Source organism: Bufo gargarizans, chromosome 3, assembly GCF_014858855.1.
Source record: "Bufo gargarizans isolate SCDJY-AF-19 chromosome 3, ASM1485885v1, whole genome shotgun sequence".
Classification (NCBI taxonomy): domain Eukaryota; kingdom Metazoa; phylum Chordata; class Amphibia; order Anura; family Bufonidae; genus Bufo; species Bufo gargarizans.
Window position 1 is genome coordinate 496,756,369 of NC_058082.1, and position 24,495 is coordinate 496,780,863.

Genomic DNA, 24,495 nt, shown 5'->3' on the forward strand with positions numbered 1-24,495 from the left:
CAACTGCCTCCTGAGCTGTGATAGGGCGAGCATGGACACGCCCCCCGAGCTGCAGCAGAAAAGACACTCCCCTTGAGCTGTCAGATTGATATAAATCCAGCAGAGCAATGAATGGGGAGATCTCTGGATCCATGTGAGGTACAGGGCTGGTGCTAGCTTTGTTATAAAGAGATTGTCTTGTACTATATGGTGTCTGAAGAGAAAGGACAGGAAGTAGAATACTTGGATAAAAAATAAAAATAAAAAAAAAATTATTACACCAAATATTCACATATAAGTTACTAATGTGTGCTAAGAAAGTTTGATGGAAGCGTCCCTTTAAAGCTGCATGGCTACTGTTGGCAGCAAATTCAGTTAGATAATATTCATGTAGGTCAAGGAGTGATAAGAGAGGCACATAGAGCTTGCCTTAGGCTGGGTTCACATCTGCATTGTGAACTCCAGCACCCTGATCTGGTCACCGGCAAATATGACAGAAAGCAGCCGAGCAGAGGCGCAAGTGCAGCCAGTCTCCACTCACCGCTATAAGATTTTTAAAAACAGCCAAGTGCTATTTGCCACAGTCACAATACGGTGAATGGGGAGGTGGCCACGTTTCCACGACTTGCTCCCCATTCACTGTTACAGGATTTCCAAAGATATCCAAGCACACACGCTTGGCTATTTTCGAGAGTCCCATTGCAGTGATCAGAGAGCATGCCAAGCATGCACGATGTGCTCTCCTTCACTTCAAGGGACCTAGCAATATACAACAAATGTTAAGATAGGAAAACCCCTTTAAAATCTGTGTTCTGAGCCAGCACCCTAGTGGACAGTCCTATAAGTGATTGAATGCCATCTCTGTAATAGGGTGTATACACAGATAGAGGTCAATCAATGCTGCATTCATGACCCCATGATGACCTCTTGTCTGCAGTGGTGTCTGAATCAGTGTATATATACTCACAAGCACTTCCTACTTTGCTCTTGCTATATATATATCCTGTGAACTGTGAATAGTAATGCCTTCTAGTGCAATGTTTTGTTTTTTTCCAGTGTAATGCTTTAGTTTAAATGTCAGTTCTTGTTCCCCTGTCCATGGCATCTAGGATTGCTCCAAACATCATTTCATTGCATTGTACATTGTATTGTACAGTGACAATAAAGGCATCTTATCACTGATAGGACCATCCACTAGGCTGCTGGGCTCAGAAAGAGCAGGGATTTAAATGAATAAGGCTTCTTTCACACTTGCGTTTACATTTTCCGGTATTGACACCTGGCAGAGGATCTCAAAATTGGAGAAAAACGCTTCCGTTTTGTCCCCATTCATTGTCAATAGGGACAAAACGTAACTGAACAGAACGGAATGCTCCAAAATACATTCTGTTCCGTTTGGTTGCATTTCCATACCGTCCATACAGTTTTCTTTCCGTTATAGGATGCAGAGCAAAACGGATCTGGCATGACCCACAATGCAAGTCAATGGGACGGATCCGTTTTCTCAGACAATAGAAAACAGATCCATCCTCCATTGACTTTCAATGGAGTTCATAACGGATCAGTCTTGGCTATGTTAGGATAATACAACCGGATCTGTTCATAATGGGTGCAGATGGTTGTATTGTATGTAGTAACGGAAACTGATCAGACAAAAACGCAAGTGTGAAGGTAGCCTAAAACACAAGTTTTGCTAACTCTTCTAAAATATATATTAATCTGCCTATTTCCACCGGCTCTAACATGCTGTCTGCAGTTTGCACTTCCTTATTAAAATAAAAAATTAAAACATTTCAGTTCTCTTTAAATTTGGCACACACAGCATGCAAGCTTTTGCAAAAACCACCACCGATAACAAAAATCCTACTACAACACTCAAGCAAAACCCATTAAAAAAAACAGCGCCAACAATGGCCTTAAAACGCTGTGTTAAACCACTCTAAATTTGTCGCCGGTCATTAAATTCCCTGCCCTCTGCTAACCCTGCCTTAGTCGACATAAGTAAGCTGCAGAAAATGTCAGCTTATTCTGTGTGCTTCAGAGGGCAATGTGAAAAGGAGAATTTCACAATTCGTTGTTTTCACAGCAATGAAAAAAATATATACCAAAAATATGTTTATAATAAATACTTGGCTCTAATAATGTAATTTTTCCTGACAGCATGCCAACTGAAGCCAAACATGGCCTGGTAAAGATCCTTACCCTGGCAAGATATTTAATCTGGTTTTCAGTTGTAACCTGGACATTTCCTTGTTCATCTGAGGCAAACTGCACATTTCCCAAGTGCAAGACGCTGGCTACAATGCTCAACAATTCCTGAAATTAAAAATAAAAACTCACAGCACATGCATGCATTTTTAGAAAAAGATTTCAAATATAACTAGAAAAGGTACAATTTCTGGGGAAATTGTGTGATGTGTTCTTGCCTCCACCAGTAGCTTACAACTGGAGTGGGCGGAGTAACTGGGTGGAGTGTAGACTCCGCCCACTTTTATAAATTTTGACCTTTGTCTCACACTGACCCACCCTGCCGAGTTTGGGTGCTGTGAGAATGACAGCTGTTTAAAGGTTTCTTATTGAAGTCAATAGGGAAAATCTGATTGGTTGTTTGTGGCTCCGCCCACTTTTTAGCATCCCCAAAATGAGATATACATTGGCACAGTCCTCCAGTGACCAACTGTGCCAAGTTTCGGGAACCCTGCCATTAACAGTCTAAGAGCAGCGGCAGTTTGAATTTTTCCCATTTAAACAAATGGCTGAAATTTGATTGGCCGTTGTAGACCCCGCCCACTTTTTAATTTTTTTTGACCCCAGTCACCCAATGACCTACGGTGCCTAGTTTGGGTATTCTGGCTTAAATACTGTGAGAATGACAGCAATTTAAAAGTTTCTCATTGAAGTCAATAGGGAAAATCTGATTGGTGGTTTGTAGCTCCGCCCACTTTTTAATGTCCCCCAAAATGTGACAGAAATTTTCAGGTTGACCCCATGACTAAGTGACCCAAGTTTGGTGACTTTAGTTTAAAATCTGTGCGACTGGGAGAGATTTGAAAATTGTCCCTGTCAAAGTCAATGGGAAAAACGTGGATTTTGGGGGCCCTGTCCCAGGGGCCCGGAGGGTGGGATCGGGTAACAAAGCAAAAGCAAGGTACTTGGGTGGGTGCCGACCAAGTCTGCAAAGTTTGGAATTTGTACTCCTAAAAATGTGGGAGAAGTAGCAATTTGAAGGTCTCATTAAAGTCAATGGGGAGATTTTGATTGGTTCTGTGTGGCCCCGCCCACTTTTTGGGGTCCCCGAAATGTGCCCAAAATTTTCGGGTTGACTCCATGACTAAGTGACCCAAGTTTGGTGACTTTAGCGTCAAAGCCTGGCGAGTGGGAGCGATTTGAAAATTTACCGTGTCAAAGTCTATGGGAAAAAAGGGGGCTTCCGGGGCCCGCCACGGGGGTGGGATCGCTCCACAAAGTAATAGCAATCCGATCGGGAACAATCTGCACGTTTTGGTAAATTTTTGTCTATGTAGTGTAAAAACTGTGGGAGGAGTTAGGGTGGCAAATTTGGCTATAATAAGAATAAGAAGAACTAGAAAAGGTACAATTTCTGGGGAAATTGTGTGATGTGTTCTTGCCTCCACCAGTAGCTTACAACTGGAGTGGGCGGAGTAACTGGGTGGAGTGTAGACTCCGCCCACTTTTATAAATTTTGACCTTTGTCTCACACTGACCCACCCTGCCGAGTTTGGGTGCTGTGAGAATGACAGCTGTTTAAAGGTTTCTTATTGAAGTCAATAGGGAAAATCTGATTGGTTGTTTGTGGCTCCGCCCACTTTTTAGCATCCCCAAAATGAGATATACATTGGCACAGTCCTCCAGTGACCAACTGTGCCAAGTTTCGGGAACCCTGCCATTAAAAGTCTAAGAGCAGCGGCAGTTTGAATTTTTCCCATTTAAACAAATGGCTGAAATTTGATTGGCCGTTGTAGACCCCGCCCACTTTTTAATTTTTTTTGACCCCAGTCACCCAATGACCTACGGTGCCTAGTTTGGGTATTCTGGCTTAAATACTGTGAGAATGACAGCAATTTAAAAGTTTCTCATTGAAGTCAATAGGGAAAATCTGATTGGTGGTTTGTAGCTCCGCCCACTTTTTAATGTCCCCCAAAATGTGACAGAAATTTTCAGGTTGACCCCATGACTAAGTGACCCAAGTTTGGTGACTTTAGTTTAAAATCTGTGCGACTGGGAGCGATTTGAAAATTGTCCCTGTCAAAGTCAATGGGAAAAACGTGGATTTTGGGGGCCCTGTCCCAGGGGCCCGGAGGGTGGGATCGGGTAACAAAGCAAAAGCAAGGTACTCGGGTGGGTGCCGACCAAGTCTGCAAAGTCTGGAATTTGTACTCCTAAAAATGTGGGAGGAGTAGCAATTTGAAGTTCTCATTAAAGTCAATGGGGAGATTTTGATTGGTTCTGTATGGCCCCGCCCACTTTTTGGGGTCCCCGAAATGTGCCCAAAATTTTCGGGTTGACTCCATGACTAAGTGACCCAAGTTTGGTGACTTTAGCGTCAAAGCCTGGCGAGTGGGAGCGATTTGAAAATTTACCCTGTCAAAGTCTATGGGAAAAAAGGGGGCTTCCGGGGCCCGCCACGGGGGCCCCGGGGGTGGGATCGCTCCACAAAGTAATAGCAATCCGATCGGGTACAATCTGCATGTTTTGGTAAATTTTTGTCTATGTAGTGTAAAAACTGTGGGAGGAGTTAGGGTGGCAAATTTGGCTATAATAAGAATAAGAAGAATAATAATAATATACTTGTGAGATAACATTATGTGGTCTTGCTATGCAAGAACACATAATAATAAGAACTAGAAAAGGTACAATTTCTGGGGAAATTGTGTGATGTGTTCTTGCCTCCACCAGTAGCTTACAACTGGAGTGGGCGGAGTAACTGGGTGGAGTGTAGACTCCGCCCACTTTTATAAATTTTGACCTTTGTCTCACACTGACCCACCCTGCCGAGTTTGGGTGCTGTGAGAATGACAGCTGTTTAAAGGTTTCTTATTGAAGTCAATAGGGAAAATCTGATTGGTTGTTTGTGGCTCCGCCCACTTTTTAGCGTCCCCAAAATGAGATATACATTGGCACAGTCCTCCAGTGACCAACTGTGCCAAGTTTCGGGAACCCTGCCATTAACAGTCTAAGAGCAGCGGCAGTTTGAATTTTTCCCATTTAAACAAATGGATGAAATTTGATTGGCCGTTGTAGACCCCACCCACTTTTTAAATTTTTTTGACCCCAGTCACCCAATGACCTACGGTGCCAAGTTTGGGTATTCTGGCTTTAATATTGTGAGAATGACAACAATTTAAAGGTTTATCATTGAAGTCAATAGGAAAAATCTGATTTGTCGTTGTTGGCTCCGCCCACTTTTTAAATTTTTGAATCCAAATTAATCTATCACCTTATTTCAGAGATTTGAAGCCCCTGACATCAATAATGGCAGCATTTTTCAATTTTCTGCATTTTTCAATTTTCCCATTGAAATCAATCAAAGAAATCTGATTGGTTGTTTTTGGCCCCGCCCACTTTTCAGAATTTTAATCCTAATCCTAAATTGTCCAACTGTACCAAGTTTGGGGATCCTGCCATTAACAGTCTAAGAGCAGCGGCAGTTTGAATTTTTCCCATTAAAACATATAGCTGAAATTTGATTGGCCGTTGTAGACTCCTCCCACTTTTAAACATTTGAATTCTAGTCCCCCTATTAACCGAATATATTAAGTTTAACAACCCTGCCATTAACAATGTTGAAATGGCAGCAATTTAAAAATTTCTCATTGAAGACAATGGGGAAAATCTGATTGGTTGTTTGTAGCTCCGCCCACTTTTTAATGTCCCCAAAATGTGACAGGAATTTTCAGGTTGACCCCATGACTAAGTGACCCAAGTTTGGTGAGTTTCACTCCGAAGCTGTATGAGTGACAAACATTTGCATTTTTCCAATAAAACTCTATGGGAGAAAAAAAGAGGTTTTCGGGGGCCCGCCCCAGGGGCCCGGAGGGTGGGATCGGTTAACAAAGCACAAGCAAGATCCTCGGGTATGTGCCGACCAAGAGTGCAAAGTTCGGTATTGATACTCCTAAATCTGTGGGAGGAGTAGCAATTTGAACGTCTCATTGTAGTCAATGGGGAGAATTTGATTGGTTCTGTGTGGCCCCGCCCACTTTTTCGGGTCTCCGAAATGTTCTAACAAATTGCGCGTTGACCCCATGACTAAGTGACCCAAGTTTGGTGACTTTAGTTTCAAATCTGTGTGACTGGGAGAGATTTGAAAATTTTCCCTGTCAAAGTCAATGGGAAAAACATGGATTTTGGGGGCCCTTTCCCAGGGGCCCGGAGGGTGGGATCGGGTAACAAAGCACAAGCAAGGTACTCGGGTGGGTGCCGACCAAGTCTGCAAAGTTTGGAATTTGTACTCCTAAAAATGTGGGAGGAGTAGCAATTTGAAAGTCTCATTATAGTCAATGGGGAAATTTTGATTGGTTCTGTGTGGCCCCGCCCACTTTTTGGGGTCCCCGAAATGTGCCCAAAATTTTCGGGTTGACTCCATGACTAAGTGACCCAAGTTTGGTGACTTTAGCGTCAAAGCCTGGCGAGTGGGAGCGATTTGAAAATTTACCCTGTCAAAGTCTATGGGAAAAAAGGGGGCTTCCGGGGCCCGCCACGGGGGCCCCGGGGGTGGGATCGCTCCACAAAGTAATAGCAATCCGATCGGGCACAATCTGCACGTTTTGGTAAATTTTTGTCTATGTAGTGTAAAAACTGTGGGAGGAGTTAGGGTGGCAAATTTGGCTATAATAATAAGAATAAGAATATATATGTGAGATAATAGTATGTGGTCTTGCTATGCAAGAACACATAATAATATTCTGCCACTTACCTCCACGTCATCGTCATTGAAGTTGATCACTGACAAAGCTTTTCGAACAATCTTCCATTCATTTTTATCATTGATTGAGCTAACCCTGGCACACTGACCCTGGAGGGGGAAACAAAAAGCCAGAAGTTTTGATGATTTTTACAGGACAGAAGTTTGAAAAGCAAGTAAAAAGATATGAATAATCTGCCCAATTTGCATTCTCTTGGCAGAGCAATAGTTTGATTAACCCCATGTTTATGTCCGTGTCTGCAACCTACCTTGATAAGGTATTGGTAGTTTTGTGCACTTCTGTCTAAGCCCAGCCTACGCAGAAGATCCTCTTCCCCGCCCTCGAGGAGCTGATAGAATATATGGAAATTTCTTTCTCCATGGTTCTGATGCACCACACGTGATTTTTCCAGGAGATAGTTCAGGATGTGTCCCCCAACTGGAGCTCCCTTCAAACCAAACCGATAGTTTATCAGTTTATAACTAATAGAAGTAGACAATTTTATTAACCATACAAAGTTTGTTACCAGAACTTTCAGACAGATGCATCCATCTCACCCTTTCCATACTACATAAACATTTGAAGGTCCCATCTGTCCACTAGCTATATGTGGCATCTTAAAGGGAATCTGTCACCAGTTATCTCCCTATGCAGCTGTTTTCATAGACACACAACCAGCAGTTCACATTAAAAAGTTTTTTCTTTTGTTGATCTAAGGCTCTGTTCCAGAGTTATGATACATTTTCTTAACGTGCCAATTAGGCCTTTGGTGCAACGAGGATGTCACCATTGCTCTTGTTGCACCCAAGCTTTTCTCCTTTCCGTGGTCAGTCGCTTCCTGACTGCATTGATTGACAGAACCAAGCAGCGGTAAAGCAGCCAGGGAGGGGCTGGCCGCAGAATGAGCGGGCCTTGGGTGCAACAAGAGCAAAAGTGACTCCCTCATTGCACTAAAGGCTTAAATGCATATTAAGAAAAAGTATACTTACTCAGGAACGGAGCATCGGATCAAGACAGGAGAAACAGAATTTTAATCAGTTGAACCACAGCTACGTCTGTATGCAAACAGATGGATAGGGAGGTTGCGGGCGACAGATTCACTTTAAGGCCTCATCTAAATTAATAAAACACATTCTAAATACTAACCTTATAATCGAACTGCACATCCATGTATTTGCCAAAACGGCTGGAATTGTCATTTCGTAAGGTTTTTGCATTTCCAAAGGCCTGAAAGCAAAACAAATTATTTCAGACTGTATTACCTACTAATGTAATATTGCTTTCTAATATTACCTAACAAATCACTGAAGCCAAAGCTAGTCTGCGCCTGATACAATAACTGGTAGTGTTCCCATGGCACCTTGAAAACATTTAGAGATACGCCTTTCAATAGCGCCTTAAACATATTTGCTCTTTGCCACTTAATAGGAAGTTTGCTTGGCTTCTCCTGCTGAAGATAACATTCACAAGCAGGGAGATCTTAAGGTGCCCATACACGCTATATAAAAGTTGACATATCGGCTGACTAATGTAGGTATCTGGGGTAAGATGGATTGTTCATTTTGAATTTCAGCAAGCCCTTTCCTATAGGAGTTAAGCCAACAACCATGGAGTTGGCAGCAGCTTATTCCTCATGACCCACTGCAAAATCATGTTTGCTTGGCCGAGTGTGTGCGTTTTAGACCTAAATATACCTTCTAGCGTTCTCTAAATAAAAAATGATGACATAGTTATTGTGACTAACGGGGACTTTAGGACGTTTTAAAATTAAAAAGTTAGATTGACAGAACAGGAGTTGCTCCTACATCGTAACTCTCCGTTCTGGCTCATAGAGGGTAATCCCAAGCAGGGAACGCCCCTCTGAGTTTATGTGCCATCAGGGTATATGGACAGGGTTTGCCTTCATGAATCAATCCATTTAATGGAGAATAAGGCAGAATTACTGGTGCAGCATACACCTGGTTGTAAAGTCTATGTGAAATGTGAGGTACAGGGTAACACTCCTTCTCACCTCAAGAACAGGATTGGACTGCAGCAGGCGGTCTTTCACAGTTTCCACTTGATCGCTGGCAGGGCAGGTCACAGCATAGTACTGGAGGATCTTCTTGCTAGCCTCCGTCTTTCCTGCCCCACTCTCGCCAGATATAAGAATACACTGGTCTTTTCTTTCTGTTCGCAGGGAGCGGTAAGAGTTGTCGGCTATAGCATAGCTGTAAAGAAACAGAAGATGATTTTGTATCTTGATGTGCAGGAGCATACTAGTCATACCTGCTTCTTCTGGAGCATCCTGAAAATTATCTACCAAGTACTGGAAGGGTAAATGACAAGTGAGAAGAAACCTGGAGAATCTAACAGGCAGGGCTACCCTCACTATTAGTGTCCCTGATAAAAAAAATGCCTGCTGAATTACAAGGGGTTGTAGTAGTTTAAAAACATAAAGGAAGCCATTCTCACCCCCGCCAATAGTCCTCTATTCCTATTCCAATGCTGCTCTACACTTCTTGACCCAATCTCTCTTACTCATCCAAAATCAAACAAACAGAGAGGTGTCACTGCTACAGGCAGTGATTGGCTGAGCAGGCGTCTCCTGGCATTTACGCTGTGCAAAAGCAGAACCAAGTAGTGGAGAGAGCGGGGACCAAAGCAGTGTTAAAACGCCTGTGGATCGCTGAGGGTGGAAACTATGTTAATAGGAAAAAATAAAAAAATACCTTTTGACAACCTCTTCAACCACTTAACAGTTTTGCCTGAGATCTGCTCAGGCTTTAAGAAAAGCACTGGGCAGTTCTGCCTAAGCACATCTGTTAGTTGACATAGCTGATAAGCGGTTAGAAAGCCATGAAACCTGCTTTTACATTCACTTTCAGCTGCATTCACTGTCAACCTGATTTCTAACAGCGATATCTTCCAATGAAGGAGGAGATAATGCTGTGATTCTGGTCTTGAATGAAAGCCTGGAATGCCAGCTTTCAAACAAGGCTGGGTCCATATCTAGCTGCAACCGTTCCAGAGAAATGAGCAGCTAAATCAGCCCAATGCCCCACCACCACCACCACCTCTCCTCAGTCTGGAGGGGAGGCCAGTAGGGGAGCTGACAGCCTGTAGGAAGAAAAATAAATAATCACATATATAATCGTTCACAATGGCATCTAAAGAGTCCCTAATGCCGACAAGGAGATGAATATGTGGGTCTTGTGCCTATTGATGTGGAATCAGGAATTTTCCTATTTTCACATTCCTTAAAAGTACTAGAATATTCCCATAGAAAGTCACTTATTACACAGTGTAAGGATGCTATTATCCTGTAATCCGTAAGTGCCGTACATATTATAGTGGTTTACAGTCGTTATATATAGTGCAATAATGCCACGATTCAGAAAGCATCGCTCTGCTTCACACTGTATATACAGCTACACAAGTCACACAGAGAACAGAGATAATGGTCCTATTGAGTTGCCTGGAGAAACCCTTTAAAAACCTATATGAAGTTGGAAAACCCCTTTAATCTTTTATTCCCAGTTAAGAAATTGCATATTGCAGTATTTCTCTTCTCAGCAATCCTTATAATGTGAGATAACCCATAACACCCCCCCCCCCCCCCCATTCTGTCTGCTGGGAACTGTGGGAGAAATGCTGCCCTCTATATAAATACACACATTCTTTGGTGCTTTATGTCCAGTGTAACATAGCAACCAACGAAAAAGCAGAGAAACACTGGTCAAAAATAACACATGAAGAAGTTGTGGTATGAAAAGAATAGGCCAACTCCGAAAGGAAAAAGAAAAAAAATAATAACTTTCCAGATTTTTGGGAGGAAAATCCCACTAAGACCAACGACTAACCGTTCAGGAATTTTCCCTTTGAACAATCTGATGACTGAGGTCTGAATCCACCTCTCCGCACATAGATGATGGCCCATCAGCCCCTGCACTGTGCCCTATAATCCCCCAAATCTACATAAAATGTTGAGGAACTTTTAAGATACTTTGATTTATTTATCTTGTACAGATTTGGGGTTTGATAATGTTTACTTTGCTAGTCACATCCACAACTGGATTACTGCACTGATGGTTTCCTTTTCCCAGAGTGCAGTGCATTATGGGAGCCTAAACAACGACAGCTCCATAGATATAAATAAGCTCTTACACCACATATAACTGCAGTAAATATATATACAGTTGCAAGAAAAAGTATGTGAACCCTTTGGAATGATATGGATTTCTGCACAAATTGGTCATAAAATGTGATCTGATCTTCATCTAAGTCACAACAATAGACAATCACAGTCTGATTAAACAAATAACACACAAAGAATTAAATGTCACCATGTTTTTATTGAACACACCATGTAAACATTCACAGTGCAGGTGGAAAAAGTATGTGAACCCCTAGACTAATGACATCTCCAAGAGCTAATTGGAGTGAGGTGTCAGCCAACTGGAGTCCAATCAATGAGATGAGATTGGAGGTGTTGGTTACAGCTGCCCTGCCCTATAAAAAACACACCAGTTCTGGGTTTGCTTTTCACAAGAAGCATTGCCTGATGTGAATGATGCCTCGCACAAAAGAGCTCTCAGAAGACCTACGATTAAGAATTTTTGACTTGCATGAAGCTGGAAAGGGTTATAAAAGTATCTCCAAAAGCCTTGCTGTTCATTAGTCCACGGTAAGACAAATTGTCTATAAATTGAGAAAGTTCAGCACTGCTGCTACTCTCCCTAGGAGTAGCCGTCCTGTAAAGATGACTGCAAGAGCACAGCGCAGACTGTTTAATGAGGTGAAGAAGAATCCTAGAGTGTCAGCTAAAGACTTCCAAAAGTCTCTGACATATGCTAACATCCCTGTTAGCAAATCTACAATACGTAAAACACTAAACAAGAATGGATTTCATGGGAGGATACCACAGAGGAAGCCACTGCTGTCCAAAAAAAACCATTGCTGCACGTTTACAGTTTGCACAAGAGCACCTGGATGTTCCACAGCAGTACTGGCAAAATATTCTGTGGACAGATGAAACCAAAATTGAGTTGTTTGGAAGAAACACACAACACTATGTGTGGAGAAAGAGGCACAGCACACCAACATCAAAACCTCATCCCAACTGTGAAGTATGGTGGTGGGGGCATCATAGTTTGGGGCTGCTTTGCTGTGTCAGGGCCTGGACGGATTGCTATCAAAGGAAAAATGTATTCCCAAGTTTATCAAGACATTTTGCAGGAGAACTGAAAGCCATCTGTCCACCAGCTGAAGCTCAACAGAAGATGGGTGTTGCAACAGGACAATGACCCAAAGCATAGAAGTAAATCAACAACAGCATGGCTTAAACAGAAGAAAATACGCCTTCTGGAGTGGCCCAGTCAGAGTCCTGACCTCAACCCGATTGAGATGCTATGGCATGACCTCAAGAAAGCGATTTACACCAGACATCCCAAGAATATTGCTGAACTGAAACAGTTCTGTAAAGAGGAATGGTCAAGAATTACTCCTGACCGTTGTGCACGTCTGATTTGCAACTACAGGAAACGTTTGGTGGAAGTTATTGCTGCCAAAGGAGGTTCAACCAGTTATTAAATCCAAGGGTTCACATACCTTTTCCACCTGCACTGTGAATGTTTACATGGTGTGTTCAATAAAAACATGGTAACATTTAATTCTTTGTGTGTTATTAGTTTAAGCAGACTGTGATTGTCTATTATTGTGACTTAGATGATGAAGATCAGATCACATTTTATGACCAATTTGTGCAGAAATCCATATCATTCCAAAGGGTTCACATACGTTTTCTTGCAACTGTATATCACTTAACAAGCTTTATGGAAGTGCATAGAAGAAAAAATATGAAGACTACATATTCTATTAAAAATATGTAGTCTTCATAAAATAGCAACTCTGGCCCACCATTTTTTGGAGGTCTGCATTGTACTGTTACTCCTTTCTTCCTCCTAGAAATATATGTATAAATTGACAACTGGGCGTAGGGGAATGTCCCTACAGACTGTGACAGTGTCCCATTACCACTGACAGTGCCAGAATATGTAAGGAAACGCCCTGTTTGACAAGGAAAAGGGTAAAATCCAGTTGTCTATTTAGTTATAATATTTCTAGTGGGAATAACAGAGGAATAGAATAAAGCAGAGTTATGATTTTTTTTTATTTACAACTGGTATTTCATGGGGTAGTAATAGACATGTCAGGAGAGGTGGCAGGACCCACCCAGCCCAGCCCAGCCATGTGTTGCATGACCAGCCTTTCATATGAATGGCAGGTAAGGGCACTTTCACACTTGCGGCAGAGGACTCCGGCAGGCAGTTCCATCGCCGGAACCGCCTGCCAGTTCCGTCAAAAAGCATGCAAACTGATGGCGGACAAATGCATTCAAATAACGGATCCATCTCTCCAGTGTCATCTGTAAAAACCGATCCAGCATTTATTTTTTTCACATTTTCTGCGGTCTGAGCATGTGCAGACCGCAATGCCGAATCTGGCATTAATGCATGTCAATGGGAAAAAATGCTGGATCTGGCATACTGGCAAGTATTCTGGAATTTTGGACGGAGATAAAACCGCAGCATGCTGCGGTATTAAGTCAAAAAGACTGAAATGAATACATCCTGAACGGATCGCTCTCCATTCAGAATGCATTAGGATAAAACTGATCAGTTCTTTTCCAATATTGAGCTCTTGTGACTGAACTCAATGCCGGAAAAGGATAACGCAAGTGTGAAAGTACCTTAAGTAAAAATTTTAAAAAATAAAGTTTTTTGACAGTTTACTGGCCCCTGCAGGGGAAATGTGCGGGCAGCTTGCACTTCCCTCAGTGGTTACAGCTGATTGTGCAGGTTTCAGGAGCCGGACCCGTGAATGGCCCCCTTTCACTTTCGCGGTGGTGGTGGTGGGGCTCTCTTTAGTATTGGTCTTTTTCCCGGTTTAGGTAAACCTCTATGGATAATTGTGCATCACAGCTTTCCCCCCATATTAAATGGAAGAAACCCAATCATAAAAAGAACAACATGTACACCTTCTTCACGTCCAAGTACCCCCGTCACTGTGCGGATTTACTTACATGTGAGGAGAGACTTCATAGAAACTGACCCCACGATATCTTTCCATGTGCTGCTTACTGTAAATCTCCAGCTCCTTGTAAGGGTTAACAGACACCAAGACAGATCCAATATAAGTCTGAGGAGGAAATACGATAAAGATATTACATGTGCCATGATTAAAAATGTCATTTCTCTTTTAGATCTGGCAAAACAGAACAAATCCTCATTTGTAATTCTTATAAGAAATGTCTCCGTTGTGCAGGTATCGCTGGGACTGACATGATGGCGCATTCTGATCCCATGTTTTATAGACTGTATTCTGGATGGAACACCCCGGCATCGCTGCGGTTCTACAGAACCAGACATATGACGCCATATTCAATTCAGCAGAAGTGAGCAGGCTCCGGGTGTTACATGGAACTTTACGTGGGGTGCGGAGGTCTGAAAGCTAAATCCACCTCTCTGCATACAGATGATGCCCCCTTCAGCCCCTGCACTGTGCCCTATAATCCCCAAAATGAGATTTTACAGGAAACTGTATTTATGATGTGGATTTCCAGGGTGGATTTCGCCCTTTGTAATGCGTAGGGTGAAATCCACAACAAATCTACACAAATCCACAACAGGTTGGAACTGCAGCAAAATCTATGGCGGATTTTTATACAAATAATGCCCCATATGAAGGTACCCTAAGGCCTCATGCACACAACTGAAAATTGTTTCCGTATCAGATTCCCATTTTTTTACGCATTGGATGCGGACCCATTTCAATAGGGATACAAAACTACAGACTGCACACCGTGTGCTGTCCACATTCATATGTCTATCCTGCAAAAAAAGAAAAAAGAAAACCCTATTCCTGTCTGTTTTTTGGACAAAAAAAGGCATTTTGACAATAGGGTCTGTAGAAACTGCAGGATGCCGACGGCTTGCGGACCACAAAATACGGCCGTGTGCATGAGGCCTGAGACTTACAATAGTGCTTGACTGAGAGCAGCACTGCTCCTGGTGGTAGGAGGACATCATGGCAGCTGGAGCACACCCGCTCCTGAGGGCAGAAACTATTATAGATGGAGACTGCGGGAGAAGAAAGGAGTCATACAGGGGACGCCACAGTCATATACTGCCATTCCTCAAATACACAAACATCACAGATTATTCCTAAAGTTCCTTTACATTGATATTAGAGGTAGAATAATCCCATGTGAACAAGGCCTGAAGTGTTACTTGTACCTATAGTATCCACTACAATAGACTAACAGAATCCCTGAACGGAAACCCCGAGTGTGAATGTAGCTAAAAATTGAATAATAAGCATAAATGTCATGCTAACTCCAGCTCGATACTGGCTTTACTGACGACTACTGTACTACATTGTGTTAGCACCATTAGGTCATCAGAGAATTCACTCAAAATTTTAGCACATGTTAAAGGGAGCCTGTCATCCGTTTCATAGAGCACCTTCATAGCTCCTCATTACAGGGAGCAGTCACATGAGCATATTCCGGATGTAATAACCATTACTTGTGTGTCATGGCCGACTGCAGGTTTTACAGACTCAGACTGACGTCATCGTAGGGACCGTACTCACAGATGAGTCACAACGTGGAATGGGTCCGGATCCGTTCTGTAACGTTGCGGAACGAATCCGGACCCATTCATTCACACACAGTGTGCTCTCCGCATCCGCATTTCCGGAGAGCGGCCCCGATCTTCCGGTCCTCGGCTCCCGAAAAAAATAGAACATGTTCTATTCTTGTCCTCAATTGCGGAACGGCATGGACAGCCAATAATATAACTGCCTATTCTTGTCTGCAAAAAGGACAAGAATAGGACAGGTTATATTTTTTTGTCGGACCACAGAACAGAGCAACGGGTGCGGACAGCACACCGAGTGCTGTCCGTATCTTTTGGGGCCCCACTGAAGTGAATGGGTTCGCATCCAAGCCACAAAAACTGCGGCTCGGATGCGGACCAAAACAACGGTCATGTGCATGTAGCCTAAGGCTACTTTCACACTTGCGGCAGAGTAATCTGGCAAGCAGTTTGTCGCCGGATCAGGCAATCTGCATGCAAATGGACAGCATTTGTAGACAGATCCGTCTCACAAATGCATTGCAAGAACGGATCCGTCTCTCCGTTTGTCATACGGACAAACGGATCAGTTTCTATATTTTTTTTCAGGACGGATCCGGCATTTCGGTATTTCAATTTTTTTTTAAAATGTAAATTAATGATCCAGAATTTTAGACTGAGAGAATACTGCAGCACGCTACTGTATTTTCTACGCCCAAAACGCCGTTCAGTGACTGAACTGAAGACATCCTGAACGGATTTCTCTCCATTCAGAATGCATGGGGATAAAACTGATCAGTTCTTTTCCAGTATAGAGCCCCTAGGACGGAACTCCGTGCCGGAAAAGAAAAACGCTGGTGTGAAAGTACCCTTAGCTGAACTAAACTGATTACACTGATGTACGGATCCCTGTTCTGGGCGACTCCCATGTCATGATGCATAGCATGACTGTCTCATATTATGCTGGATAGCAATATTATTTAAAAGGGTTGACTCACCTTGGCAAATGTAATTTATTATGTAGAGAAAGTTAATACAAGGCACTTACTAATGTATTGTGATTGTCAATATTGCCTCTTTTGCTGGCTGGATTCATTTTTCCATCACATCATACATTGCTCATATCTGCAAAGCAGATACGAGGTGCCTGGGACTTGAGCCGGTGCGCAAATGTGTCTATGTACAATCCCGTGGTTTGTGCCACCAGAGAGATTGGCGCCTTTGCCTATAATGCACAAGCACGGCCACCACTGCTGGATTACAGGGTGGTTGTAACTAGGGATGAGTGAATCGACTTGGGATGCTTCATCCCAAGCCGATTCGCATAAAACTACGTTTTAAAGGGAGTCTGTCACCTCCATAACGCTGCCCCTGGGTACTTGCGAGTGCTCATTTGCATATGAATTAAACGTTTTTCCTGCTGGTGCAAGTCTAAAGAAAAGAACAAAGGTACCGTTACAATCCTGTATAGGTGTGCTACAGAGCCATGTAAGGGTACTTTCACACTTGCGTTTTTCTTTTCCGGCATAGAGTTCCGTCACAGGGGCTCTATACCGGAAAATAACTGATCAGGCATATCCCCATGCATTCTGAATGGAGCGTAATCCGTTCAGGATGCATCAGGATGTCTTCAGTTCAGTCGTTTTGACTGATCAGGCAAAAGAAAAAACCGTAGCATGCTACGGTTTTATCTCCGGCGAAAAAAACTGAAGACTTGCCTGAATGCCGGATCCGGCATTTTTTTCCATAGGAATGTATTAGTGCCGGATCCGGCATTCAAAATACCGGAATGCCGGATCCGTCCTTCCAGTCTGCGCATGCGCAGACCTTTAAAAATGAAAAAAAAAAAAAAAAAAAAAAAAAAAAAAAAAAACGGATCCGGTATTGCAATGCATTTTTCTGACTGATCAGGATCCTGATCAGTCTGAAAAATGCCTGATCAGTCAGAAAAAGTGACATCCGTTTGCATACAGTTTGCCTGATCAGGCAGTCATTTCAGGCAACGGAACTGCCTGCCGGAATCAAGCAACGCAAGTGTGAAAGTACCCTAAGCACTGTATATGGCCATATGGAGGTGACAGAATCCCTTTAATACTGTACAGAGCAGGAGCTCCGCACAGTATTAGAATGTATTGGCTCCGATAAGCTGAAGTTATTACTGCGGAGTCTTGCGAGACTTTGTGTAATAACGTCAGAAATTTATTTCTACTGTAAAAAACCTTTGTATCAAACTCTGATTCGGTTCCCAGTGGTACCCTCTCCGCACAGTATCAAAACAAAGTTTTACGCGAATCGACTTCGGATGAAGCATCCAAAGTCCATTTGCTCATTCCTAGTCGTAACCATTGATATGAGCAGTGTATAATATGATAGAAAAATGAATCTCACCAGCAAAGAAAGCAATATGAACAATCACAATACATTAGTAAGTGCCTGGCATTAACATCCTCTACATGATAAATGCCACTTGCTGAAGTGAGACAACCCCTTTAAGGACCGGAGGGGGTTCTCCGAAACATTTTCTATTAGGCCCACTAATATATACTGTAATTACAGATGGGAAAGGTGGGTATATGCTGTGATGAAGCCACGTCTGCCACATGAAGGGTACAGAACTGGTGCTGCAACAGGGGGAGAAGACAAAATGTGCTGTTAAAGAGGTTCTCTGCTTTGGCTATATTGATGACCTAAACTCAAGATAGGTCATCAATATCAGATCTGTGGGGCCCCCCGACTGCTGGCACCCCCCGCTGATCAGCTGTTTGAAGAGAATAACCCATGTACCAGTACTGTGTTCTCTTCTCCATTTACCTGCTGCTCCTCCGGCCCCATTCACTTCAATGGGAAGGGGCAGTTACTCACACTTTATGGATGACACTAGTAATAATACTCTGCAGTCATGTGCTCGTGTCAGTTTGATACCTTGACAAGGGCTATGGGTAAAAAGGAGATGTTATATAGACATAGCCACCACAGGTCCTGGTAAGAGCAGCGTCCACACTTAGAGGCACGACCTCATCGTTGACAGTACTGCCTCCACCCTAAGGCAAGAAAGTGGGTGGTGATGGGGGGGGGGGGGGGTGCTCCCTCTTATAATTACATGTCACATTATAATCTGTGAGCATAAAAATCTAATTAAAGAAAATTTCTGGCTCAGAGCTGCTTCACAGCTTTCATTATGGTATTACATAGATGGCAATTTGTACACTACAGGGCGGTTGTCATCTGCTGATGGGTTCCAGCTGCAATGTCAAAGAATACAGGGTGTTGTAAATGGTATTTACTTATCTGAAATTCCCTGCAAGCTATACTGGACACTTGTGGCAATTTTGAGTTTTTTCCCCTCTTTAGCTGCCTTTATTAAGCCTGCCCATGAAGAGACAGGGTCAAATGGAAGCAAGGATAGAAACCAAACTGTAGGAATCAATGTATATCTTCAGACAACCTCTTTAGTCCACACTGAAGCAGGTCCATCCATATCCAACTGAAGTCTATGTTAGGACATTTACTAAGATATGTATACAGTATAGTCCATTACAGATCCAGATTCCTGTTTAGAGATAACTGGCGCAGTTGACGGCAGCTTGTAGGAGGATAGAGGTCCTCTCCTCGCCAAACGTACCCAGTCTAAGGTTCCTGTGGGTACTAAAGCCTATAAGACAGAGTCTCTCCTATACTATAGTGCCCCAATTCTTACAAAAGGAAGGCACATAGGCTGGGTTCACATCATGTTTTTGTCCTATTTTTAACATATACAAAAAAGTATAAGTTAAATGTGTGCCTCTGACGGATGGCATCTGTCACCATAGATCCACAGGATTGATGGAAAAGCGTTGTGTCCTATGCTTTTGTATCCTTTTTTCCCCCCCTAAATGTGTTAAACGTATGGCAAAAACGTGATGTGAACCCAACTATACCTGTAATAAAGTACACTGCCAACAGACTTGTGAGGTTCCACAACATGGTAAAGTTACTTGTAACTGCAGCTACGCTTCAATAGACTTAGGGCCCATTCACACGACTGTACTGCTTGTGGAACCGTTCTTCCGCAAAAAAACGAAACTGAGTTGTTGATATGTTCAGTTTTTTTGCAGATCCATAGACTTCTATGGGTACACAAAACATTTTCTGCGAACAAGTATGGGACATTGAAGTTTATTTTTGCGGAGCCGCGGTACAGAATAACAGATGCGGATAGCACACGGTGTACTGTTCGCATCTTTTGAGGAGCATAGAAATGAATGGATCCGCAGACCTTCTGCAAAATTGCGGAACGGGTGCAGATCCGTACATATGGTCGTGTGAATGGGCCCTTACTGTGCAAACAAACAGGGCTTTCTGGGACTTGGGGCGTTTTAAAACCCTTCCAAAAACCCAGGTCTTCAAATTTTATATGGATACTGACTACACATCGTAGAACATTTTCTCCCGGAGCTGCATTCCCATTTTTTCTAGGCTGTTGAGTACACATTTCCAGCATTCTCTTCACGTTCAGAGTTTGCAGACTGTAGTTCCCTGTGTAACGACACATACAAACCACTGGAGCAAAGAGTTTGCGGTTTGCCTTTACACGGGGTACTATACAGCTACCATATCGTCTAACATTAGATAAACTAAAAGTCCATCAATCTAATGTGTATGGAGGCCTCCCGAATCTCTCCCAACAGGTAATGTCGGAGGAGACAGAGCACTTCTTACCTTCATAATGGAAGTTTACTTTCAATATAGTAAGAGAGGAAACCCCATCTACCCTCCTTCATACTCAACCTCACCAGAGAACCACTCCCTCCCATATGTTGTTTATTCCCCTCTTAACCCCTAGTTTTGACATTCCCGATTGACCAGCTGTTTACTAGATGTTCTTCTGAGGTCAAATATAAGCGTAATGACTGGTATTGCAACTAAAGTTTCTTTGTTTCTCAATGGATGACCGTTCCATGTCTTCTGATATTTACGCACACAAATTTTAATGCAGCTCTGAGGCATAATCCTGCAGAGCAAATATTTTGTTAATGTGGATAAAAAATTACGCCAACACCCAGGAGCCCCACCGGCCTTACGCCAACACCCAGGAGCCCCACCGGCCTTACGCCAACACCCAGGAGCCCCACCGGCCTTACGCCAACACCCAGGAGCCCCACCGGCCTTACGCCAACACCCAGGAGCCCCACCGGCCTTACGCCAACACCCAGGAGCCCCACCGGCCTTACGCCAACACCCAGGAGCCCCACCGGCCTTACGCCAACACCCAGGAGCCCCACCGGCCTTACGCCAACACCCAGGAGCCCCACCGGCCTTACGCCAACACCCAGGAGCCCCACCGGCCTTACGCCAACACCCAGGAGCCCCACCGGCCTTACGCCAACACCCAGGAGCCCCACCGGCCTTACGCCAACACCCAGGAGCCCCACCGGCCTTACGCCAAAACCCAGGAGCCCCACCGGCCTTACGCTAACACACATGGCCCACCAGCCATTCAAATACTATATCACCTAAAGGAACCACATTCTTGTCTAAATACAAAAGGTGTCAAAACTCATACATGTGTGCAGAAGTCAGAATTCATCACTGGCAGAAAATAAATGGCCATGGTGCAATGTTAAATAAACAGAGCTTTCTTGAGGACATGTGCCACATTCCCCATGGTTCTCCAACCTGTGCTACCGTAGCACTTTTAGTGTATGTGGTACTTCTGCAAAAAGTCTAATTAGACTTGTTTGTTTTTTTGTAACTGCCTGCTCTCATTTTCAGCAGAGTCTGCATCCTGCTTGCACTACTCCTCCCAACCAACTTGCTGGCGGTGGACGCACCCATACTAATGGAAAACAGAATGTACAGATGTCCTTCTGAAAATCTCAATTTCTCCACAAAAATATACTGAAATAGAACAAAACAGCAGCAACCAAAAAAAAAAAAAAACATGAGCCGTGAGTATCAGCTTTAAAAAAAGCTGGGTGCATCAAACACTAATCTGAATAATGAGTAAAATTAGGGGTGAAGGACTGCCTTTTTTTTACCCATTGTTATCATTACTCAGTTTTTTCCCCTCAGTTTTCATTTTATACAAATATGCTTTCAGCTAGCCAAACCATAAGAACATGATAACTAATGGCCTCCTGTACTTTTAAGAAACAAACCATTAGCTTTCCAGTCAGCTAAACCTTTAGCACATTGTGACACACATAGATATTTGTGTACAGTAGCACATTTAGCATTTTATATAGATTATCACCAGGTAAGGCTCTGTTCACACCAGTGACACAGGCTTTGTTAAATACCTCTGTCAGCAATCTGCAAAGATTAGAGTGTCCTGCCCACATTACTGTACGGGTACCTATAGGGTATATTCCCATGCCGGAAAAGTCTGCTGTGGAATTTGAGGCTGACCCTTGAATTTCTATTGCAGTTTTGCATAGCGTGGACCACGTACAGACACCTGGTCTGTGAGCAGAAGCCAGACCAAGAAGGGACGTGTCCTTTCATAACTCTGTTTGGAATCAAAGTGGAAAACATCTGTGGCTGTATAAATGGCAGTGCAGATTCCCATTAAAAACCAAAGGGGTAGGATTCCATGTCATGAGAACAAGCCCTTGTCCACCTTTTCTCAATTCTATTAAATATATTTCCATGTAATCTTATTGCCTGTATGTCCCCATCTTCACATTGCAATTGGTCAAGTCAACCCATCTGCAGCCCGCCCCTCTGGGTTTCTTCTTGTGATGTCTTATCCACTGACTTGCTTCTAATTTCTTCCCCTTTCCACCCGCTCTTGGCTGCCAGAGGCCTGTGGAAGTGCACTCACGCGAAACGTCCGTCCCCGCTTGTCGTGCTTGTGTGGCGTCTTGCACCCTTTCTGCCGCCCACCTCTTGTGAGGAATAAAGAATGAATCTGACCATTTCGGCGAGTGCCGTTCCTCATTCTTATCGAGTGGCTGGCTGCATCCCATTCCATCTAACGTCAATGGCAGGGGAGTTAGCAGCATCATCAGATCTCCTGCACCAGAGACTGAAGATCTGAAGATGATGCCTACTCCCCACTAGTGTAAATTAAGGAGGCAGGGATGTAAGACAAGTGAAGACTCAGAAGCAAGCCAATGACTCTGGAAGAAGCACAGGAGGCATCAGACGGGGTCATGTGAACGGTACTGCAATCTGAAGATAAGGCCACATACAGGTAATAATTAGATTAATAAATGAGCGATCGCAGGGCAGCCATATGAGAAAAAGTTGAGGTTAAACTAGACAATCCCTTTAATCATGCTTTAGCCACAACATCAACTTACATATATGAGATTCTCCTTGAACCGTTTCCTCAGGTTTTCTATGAAGGCGGCTTCACTTGTATAGTTCTCCAACAGGACGAAGTCCTGGACACCAACCCGATCACGGGCTGTTAAGGCACTCTCCATGGTTATCCGGATACCGTCAATAGCCGGAGCCTAAAGACAAAACGTGAAGTGTAAATGAAACAATCAGAAAAGGCTTCACAATTTCTACTGCTGCAGTATGTGGCACATAACACCCGTTACTGGTATTGGGTCTGTAGAAGATGTATTAGAGGTGTAGTGTTATTCATCAGGCTGCTAATGGACGGATCTGGTCAGGTGCCCCTCCACCGGTGGCCATACTAAGGACTGGAGCGCCGTACAATCAGATGTAGGTTGCAGTAAAACATCTGCGCTGATTTCCTACAGACACCTGATCAGTGTTTTTTCTCTTTTCTGCATTTGAAGAACTTTCTTGAAAATAAAGAAACAGCAGCCCACAATTTTAAACTGAAGCACAGTCACCTGCCACAGCACACTGATACCATGTCGGGTTATGTGAACTTACACAAGATTTCAAGGGTTTGGATGTTTGAAGACAAGCCAGTGATACATGTTGTCCTGAAGGACTGTGATGCATACAAGGCCTTCTATGGACATAGGCTATGAGCCATGTACTTAAAGGAACACCCCTGGCCTTCAAGTGAATGGAAGAGAGCTGCAGTGCCCTTCACAGCCCTTGTGCAATGAATGGAGCGGAGTATGTTCCAATGTCTGTTTCAGAGAAATGTGGCCCCTTCAATCGGCTGATCAGTGGGGTTGCCAAATGATGGACCCCCACTGACTCCATACTGATGACCTATGAACATTAAAAGGCCAAGCTTCATGTGTATTACTCAGCAATGATGCCATCTCTTGCAGTGCCTGGGAATTGAATTTTAAGGGTATATGCACACAGCGCTGTACTTTTTGCTGTGTTTCCACACCAGGATTTAGTTGCGGATTAGCCCCAGATCTCACCCATTGCTTAGCAAACAGTCAAATCTGCACAAAAAATACGTACAATTGACATGCTGTGGATTTCAAAATCCGCACCACAGATCATTTTCCAGGCAGAAGATGAGATTAGGATAGGATGCGGACCCATTCATTTTAATGGGTCTGCAAAAAATGTGAACAGCACACCGTGTGCTGTCCGCATCAGTATGTGCGTTCTGTAGCCCCGCAAAAAAAAAAAATAGAACATGTCCTATTCTTGTCCGTTTTAGGCATTAATACAATGGATACACGAAAAAAAAACGATGGCATATGGATGTCATCTGTTTCTTTTTGCGGATCCGCAATTTGCATACCGCAAAACATATACGGTCATGTGCATGTAGCATTATATTGCGGATTTTCCAAATGAAAAATACATGTGGAGTATCTGCACGGAACATGCACCGTGGGCATACATCCAAGAGCCTCTTCACAACATCACTGCCATGTCAAACCTTCCCACCAATCGCATACTACGCCATTGCTCGCCCCATACTGAATCACTGTTTGATTAGATGACATGATCTGCCGCCAGCAAACAATGCTTAAAGGGGTTATCCCATCTAAGACAATGGGGGCATATCGCTAGGATATGCCCCTATTGTCTGATAGGTGCGGGTCCCACCGCCGGGACCCGCACCTACAAGGAGAACGGAGCGGAGAAAGTGG

The 24,495-nt window shown here is 43.5% G+C and overlaps 1 protein-coding gene across 7 annotated transcripts in view; it reads right to left on the minus strand.

The window, feature by feature from the left end:
• MYO1C (myosin IC) overlaps window positions 1–24,495 on the minus strand; it is a 135,010-nt gene that overhangs the window by 47,472 nt on the left and 63,043 nt on the right. For all 7 annotated transcript variants that reach the window (XM_044283864.1, XM_044283863.1, XM_044283859.1 and 4 more), the window contains 7 exons: window positions 22,807–22,962; window positions 13,969–14,084; window positions 8,917–9,115; window positions 8,052–8,132; window positions 7,174–7,353; window positions 6,917–7,015; window positions 2,182–2,295 (listed from right to left, as the gene is read on the minus strand). In XM_044283864.1, coding sequence (XP_044139799.1) covers window positions 2,182–2,295; window positions 6,917–7,015; window positions 7,174–7,353; window positions 8,052–8,132; window positions 8,917–9,115; window positions 13,969–14,084; window positions 22,807–22,932 — 915 coding nt within the window. In that variant the 5' untranslated portion in view covers window positions 22,933–22,962. The remainder of the gene's footprint in view (window positions 1–2,181; window positions 2,296–6,916; window positions 7,016–7,173; window positions 7,354–8,051; window positions 8,133–8,916; window positions 9,116–13,968; window positions 14,085–22,806; window positions 22,963–24,495) is intronic.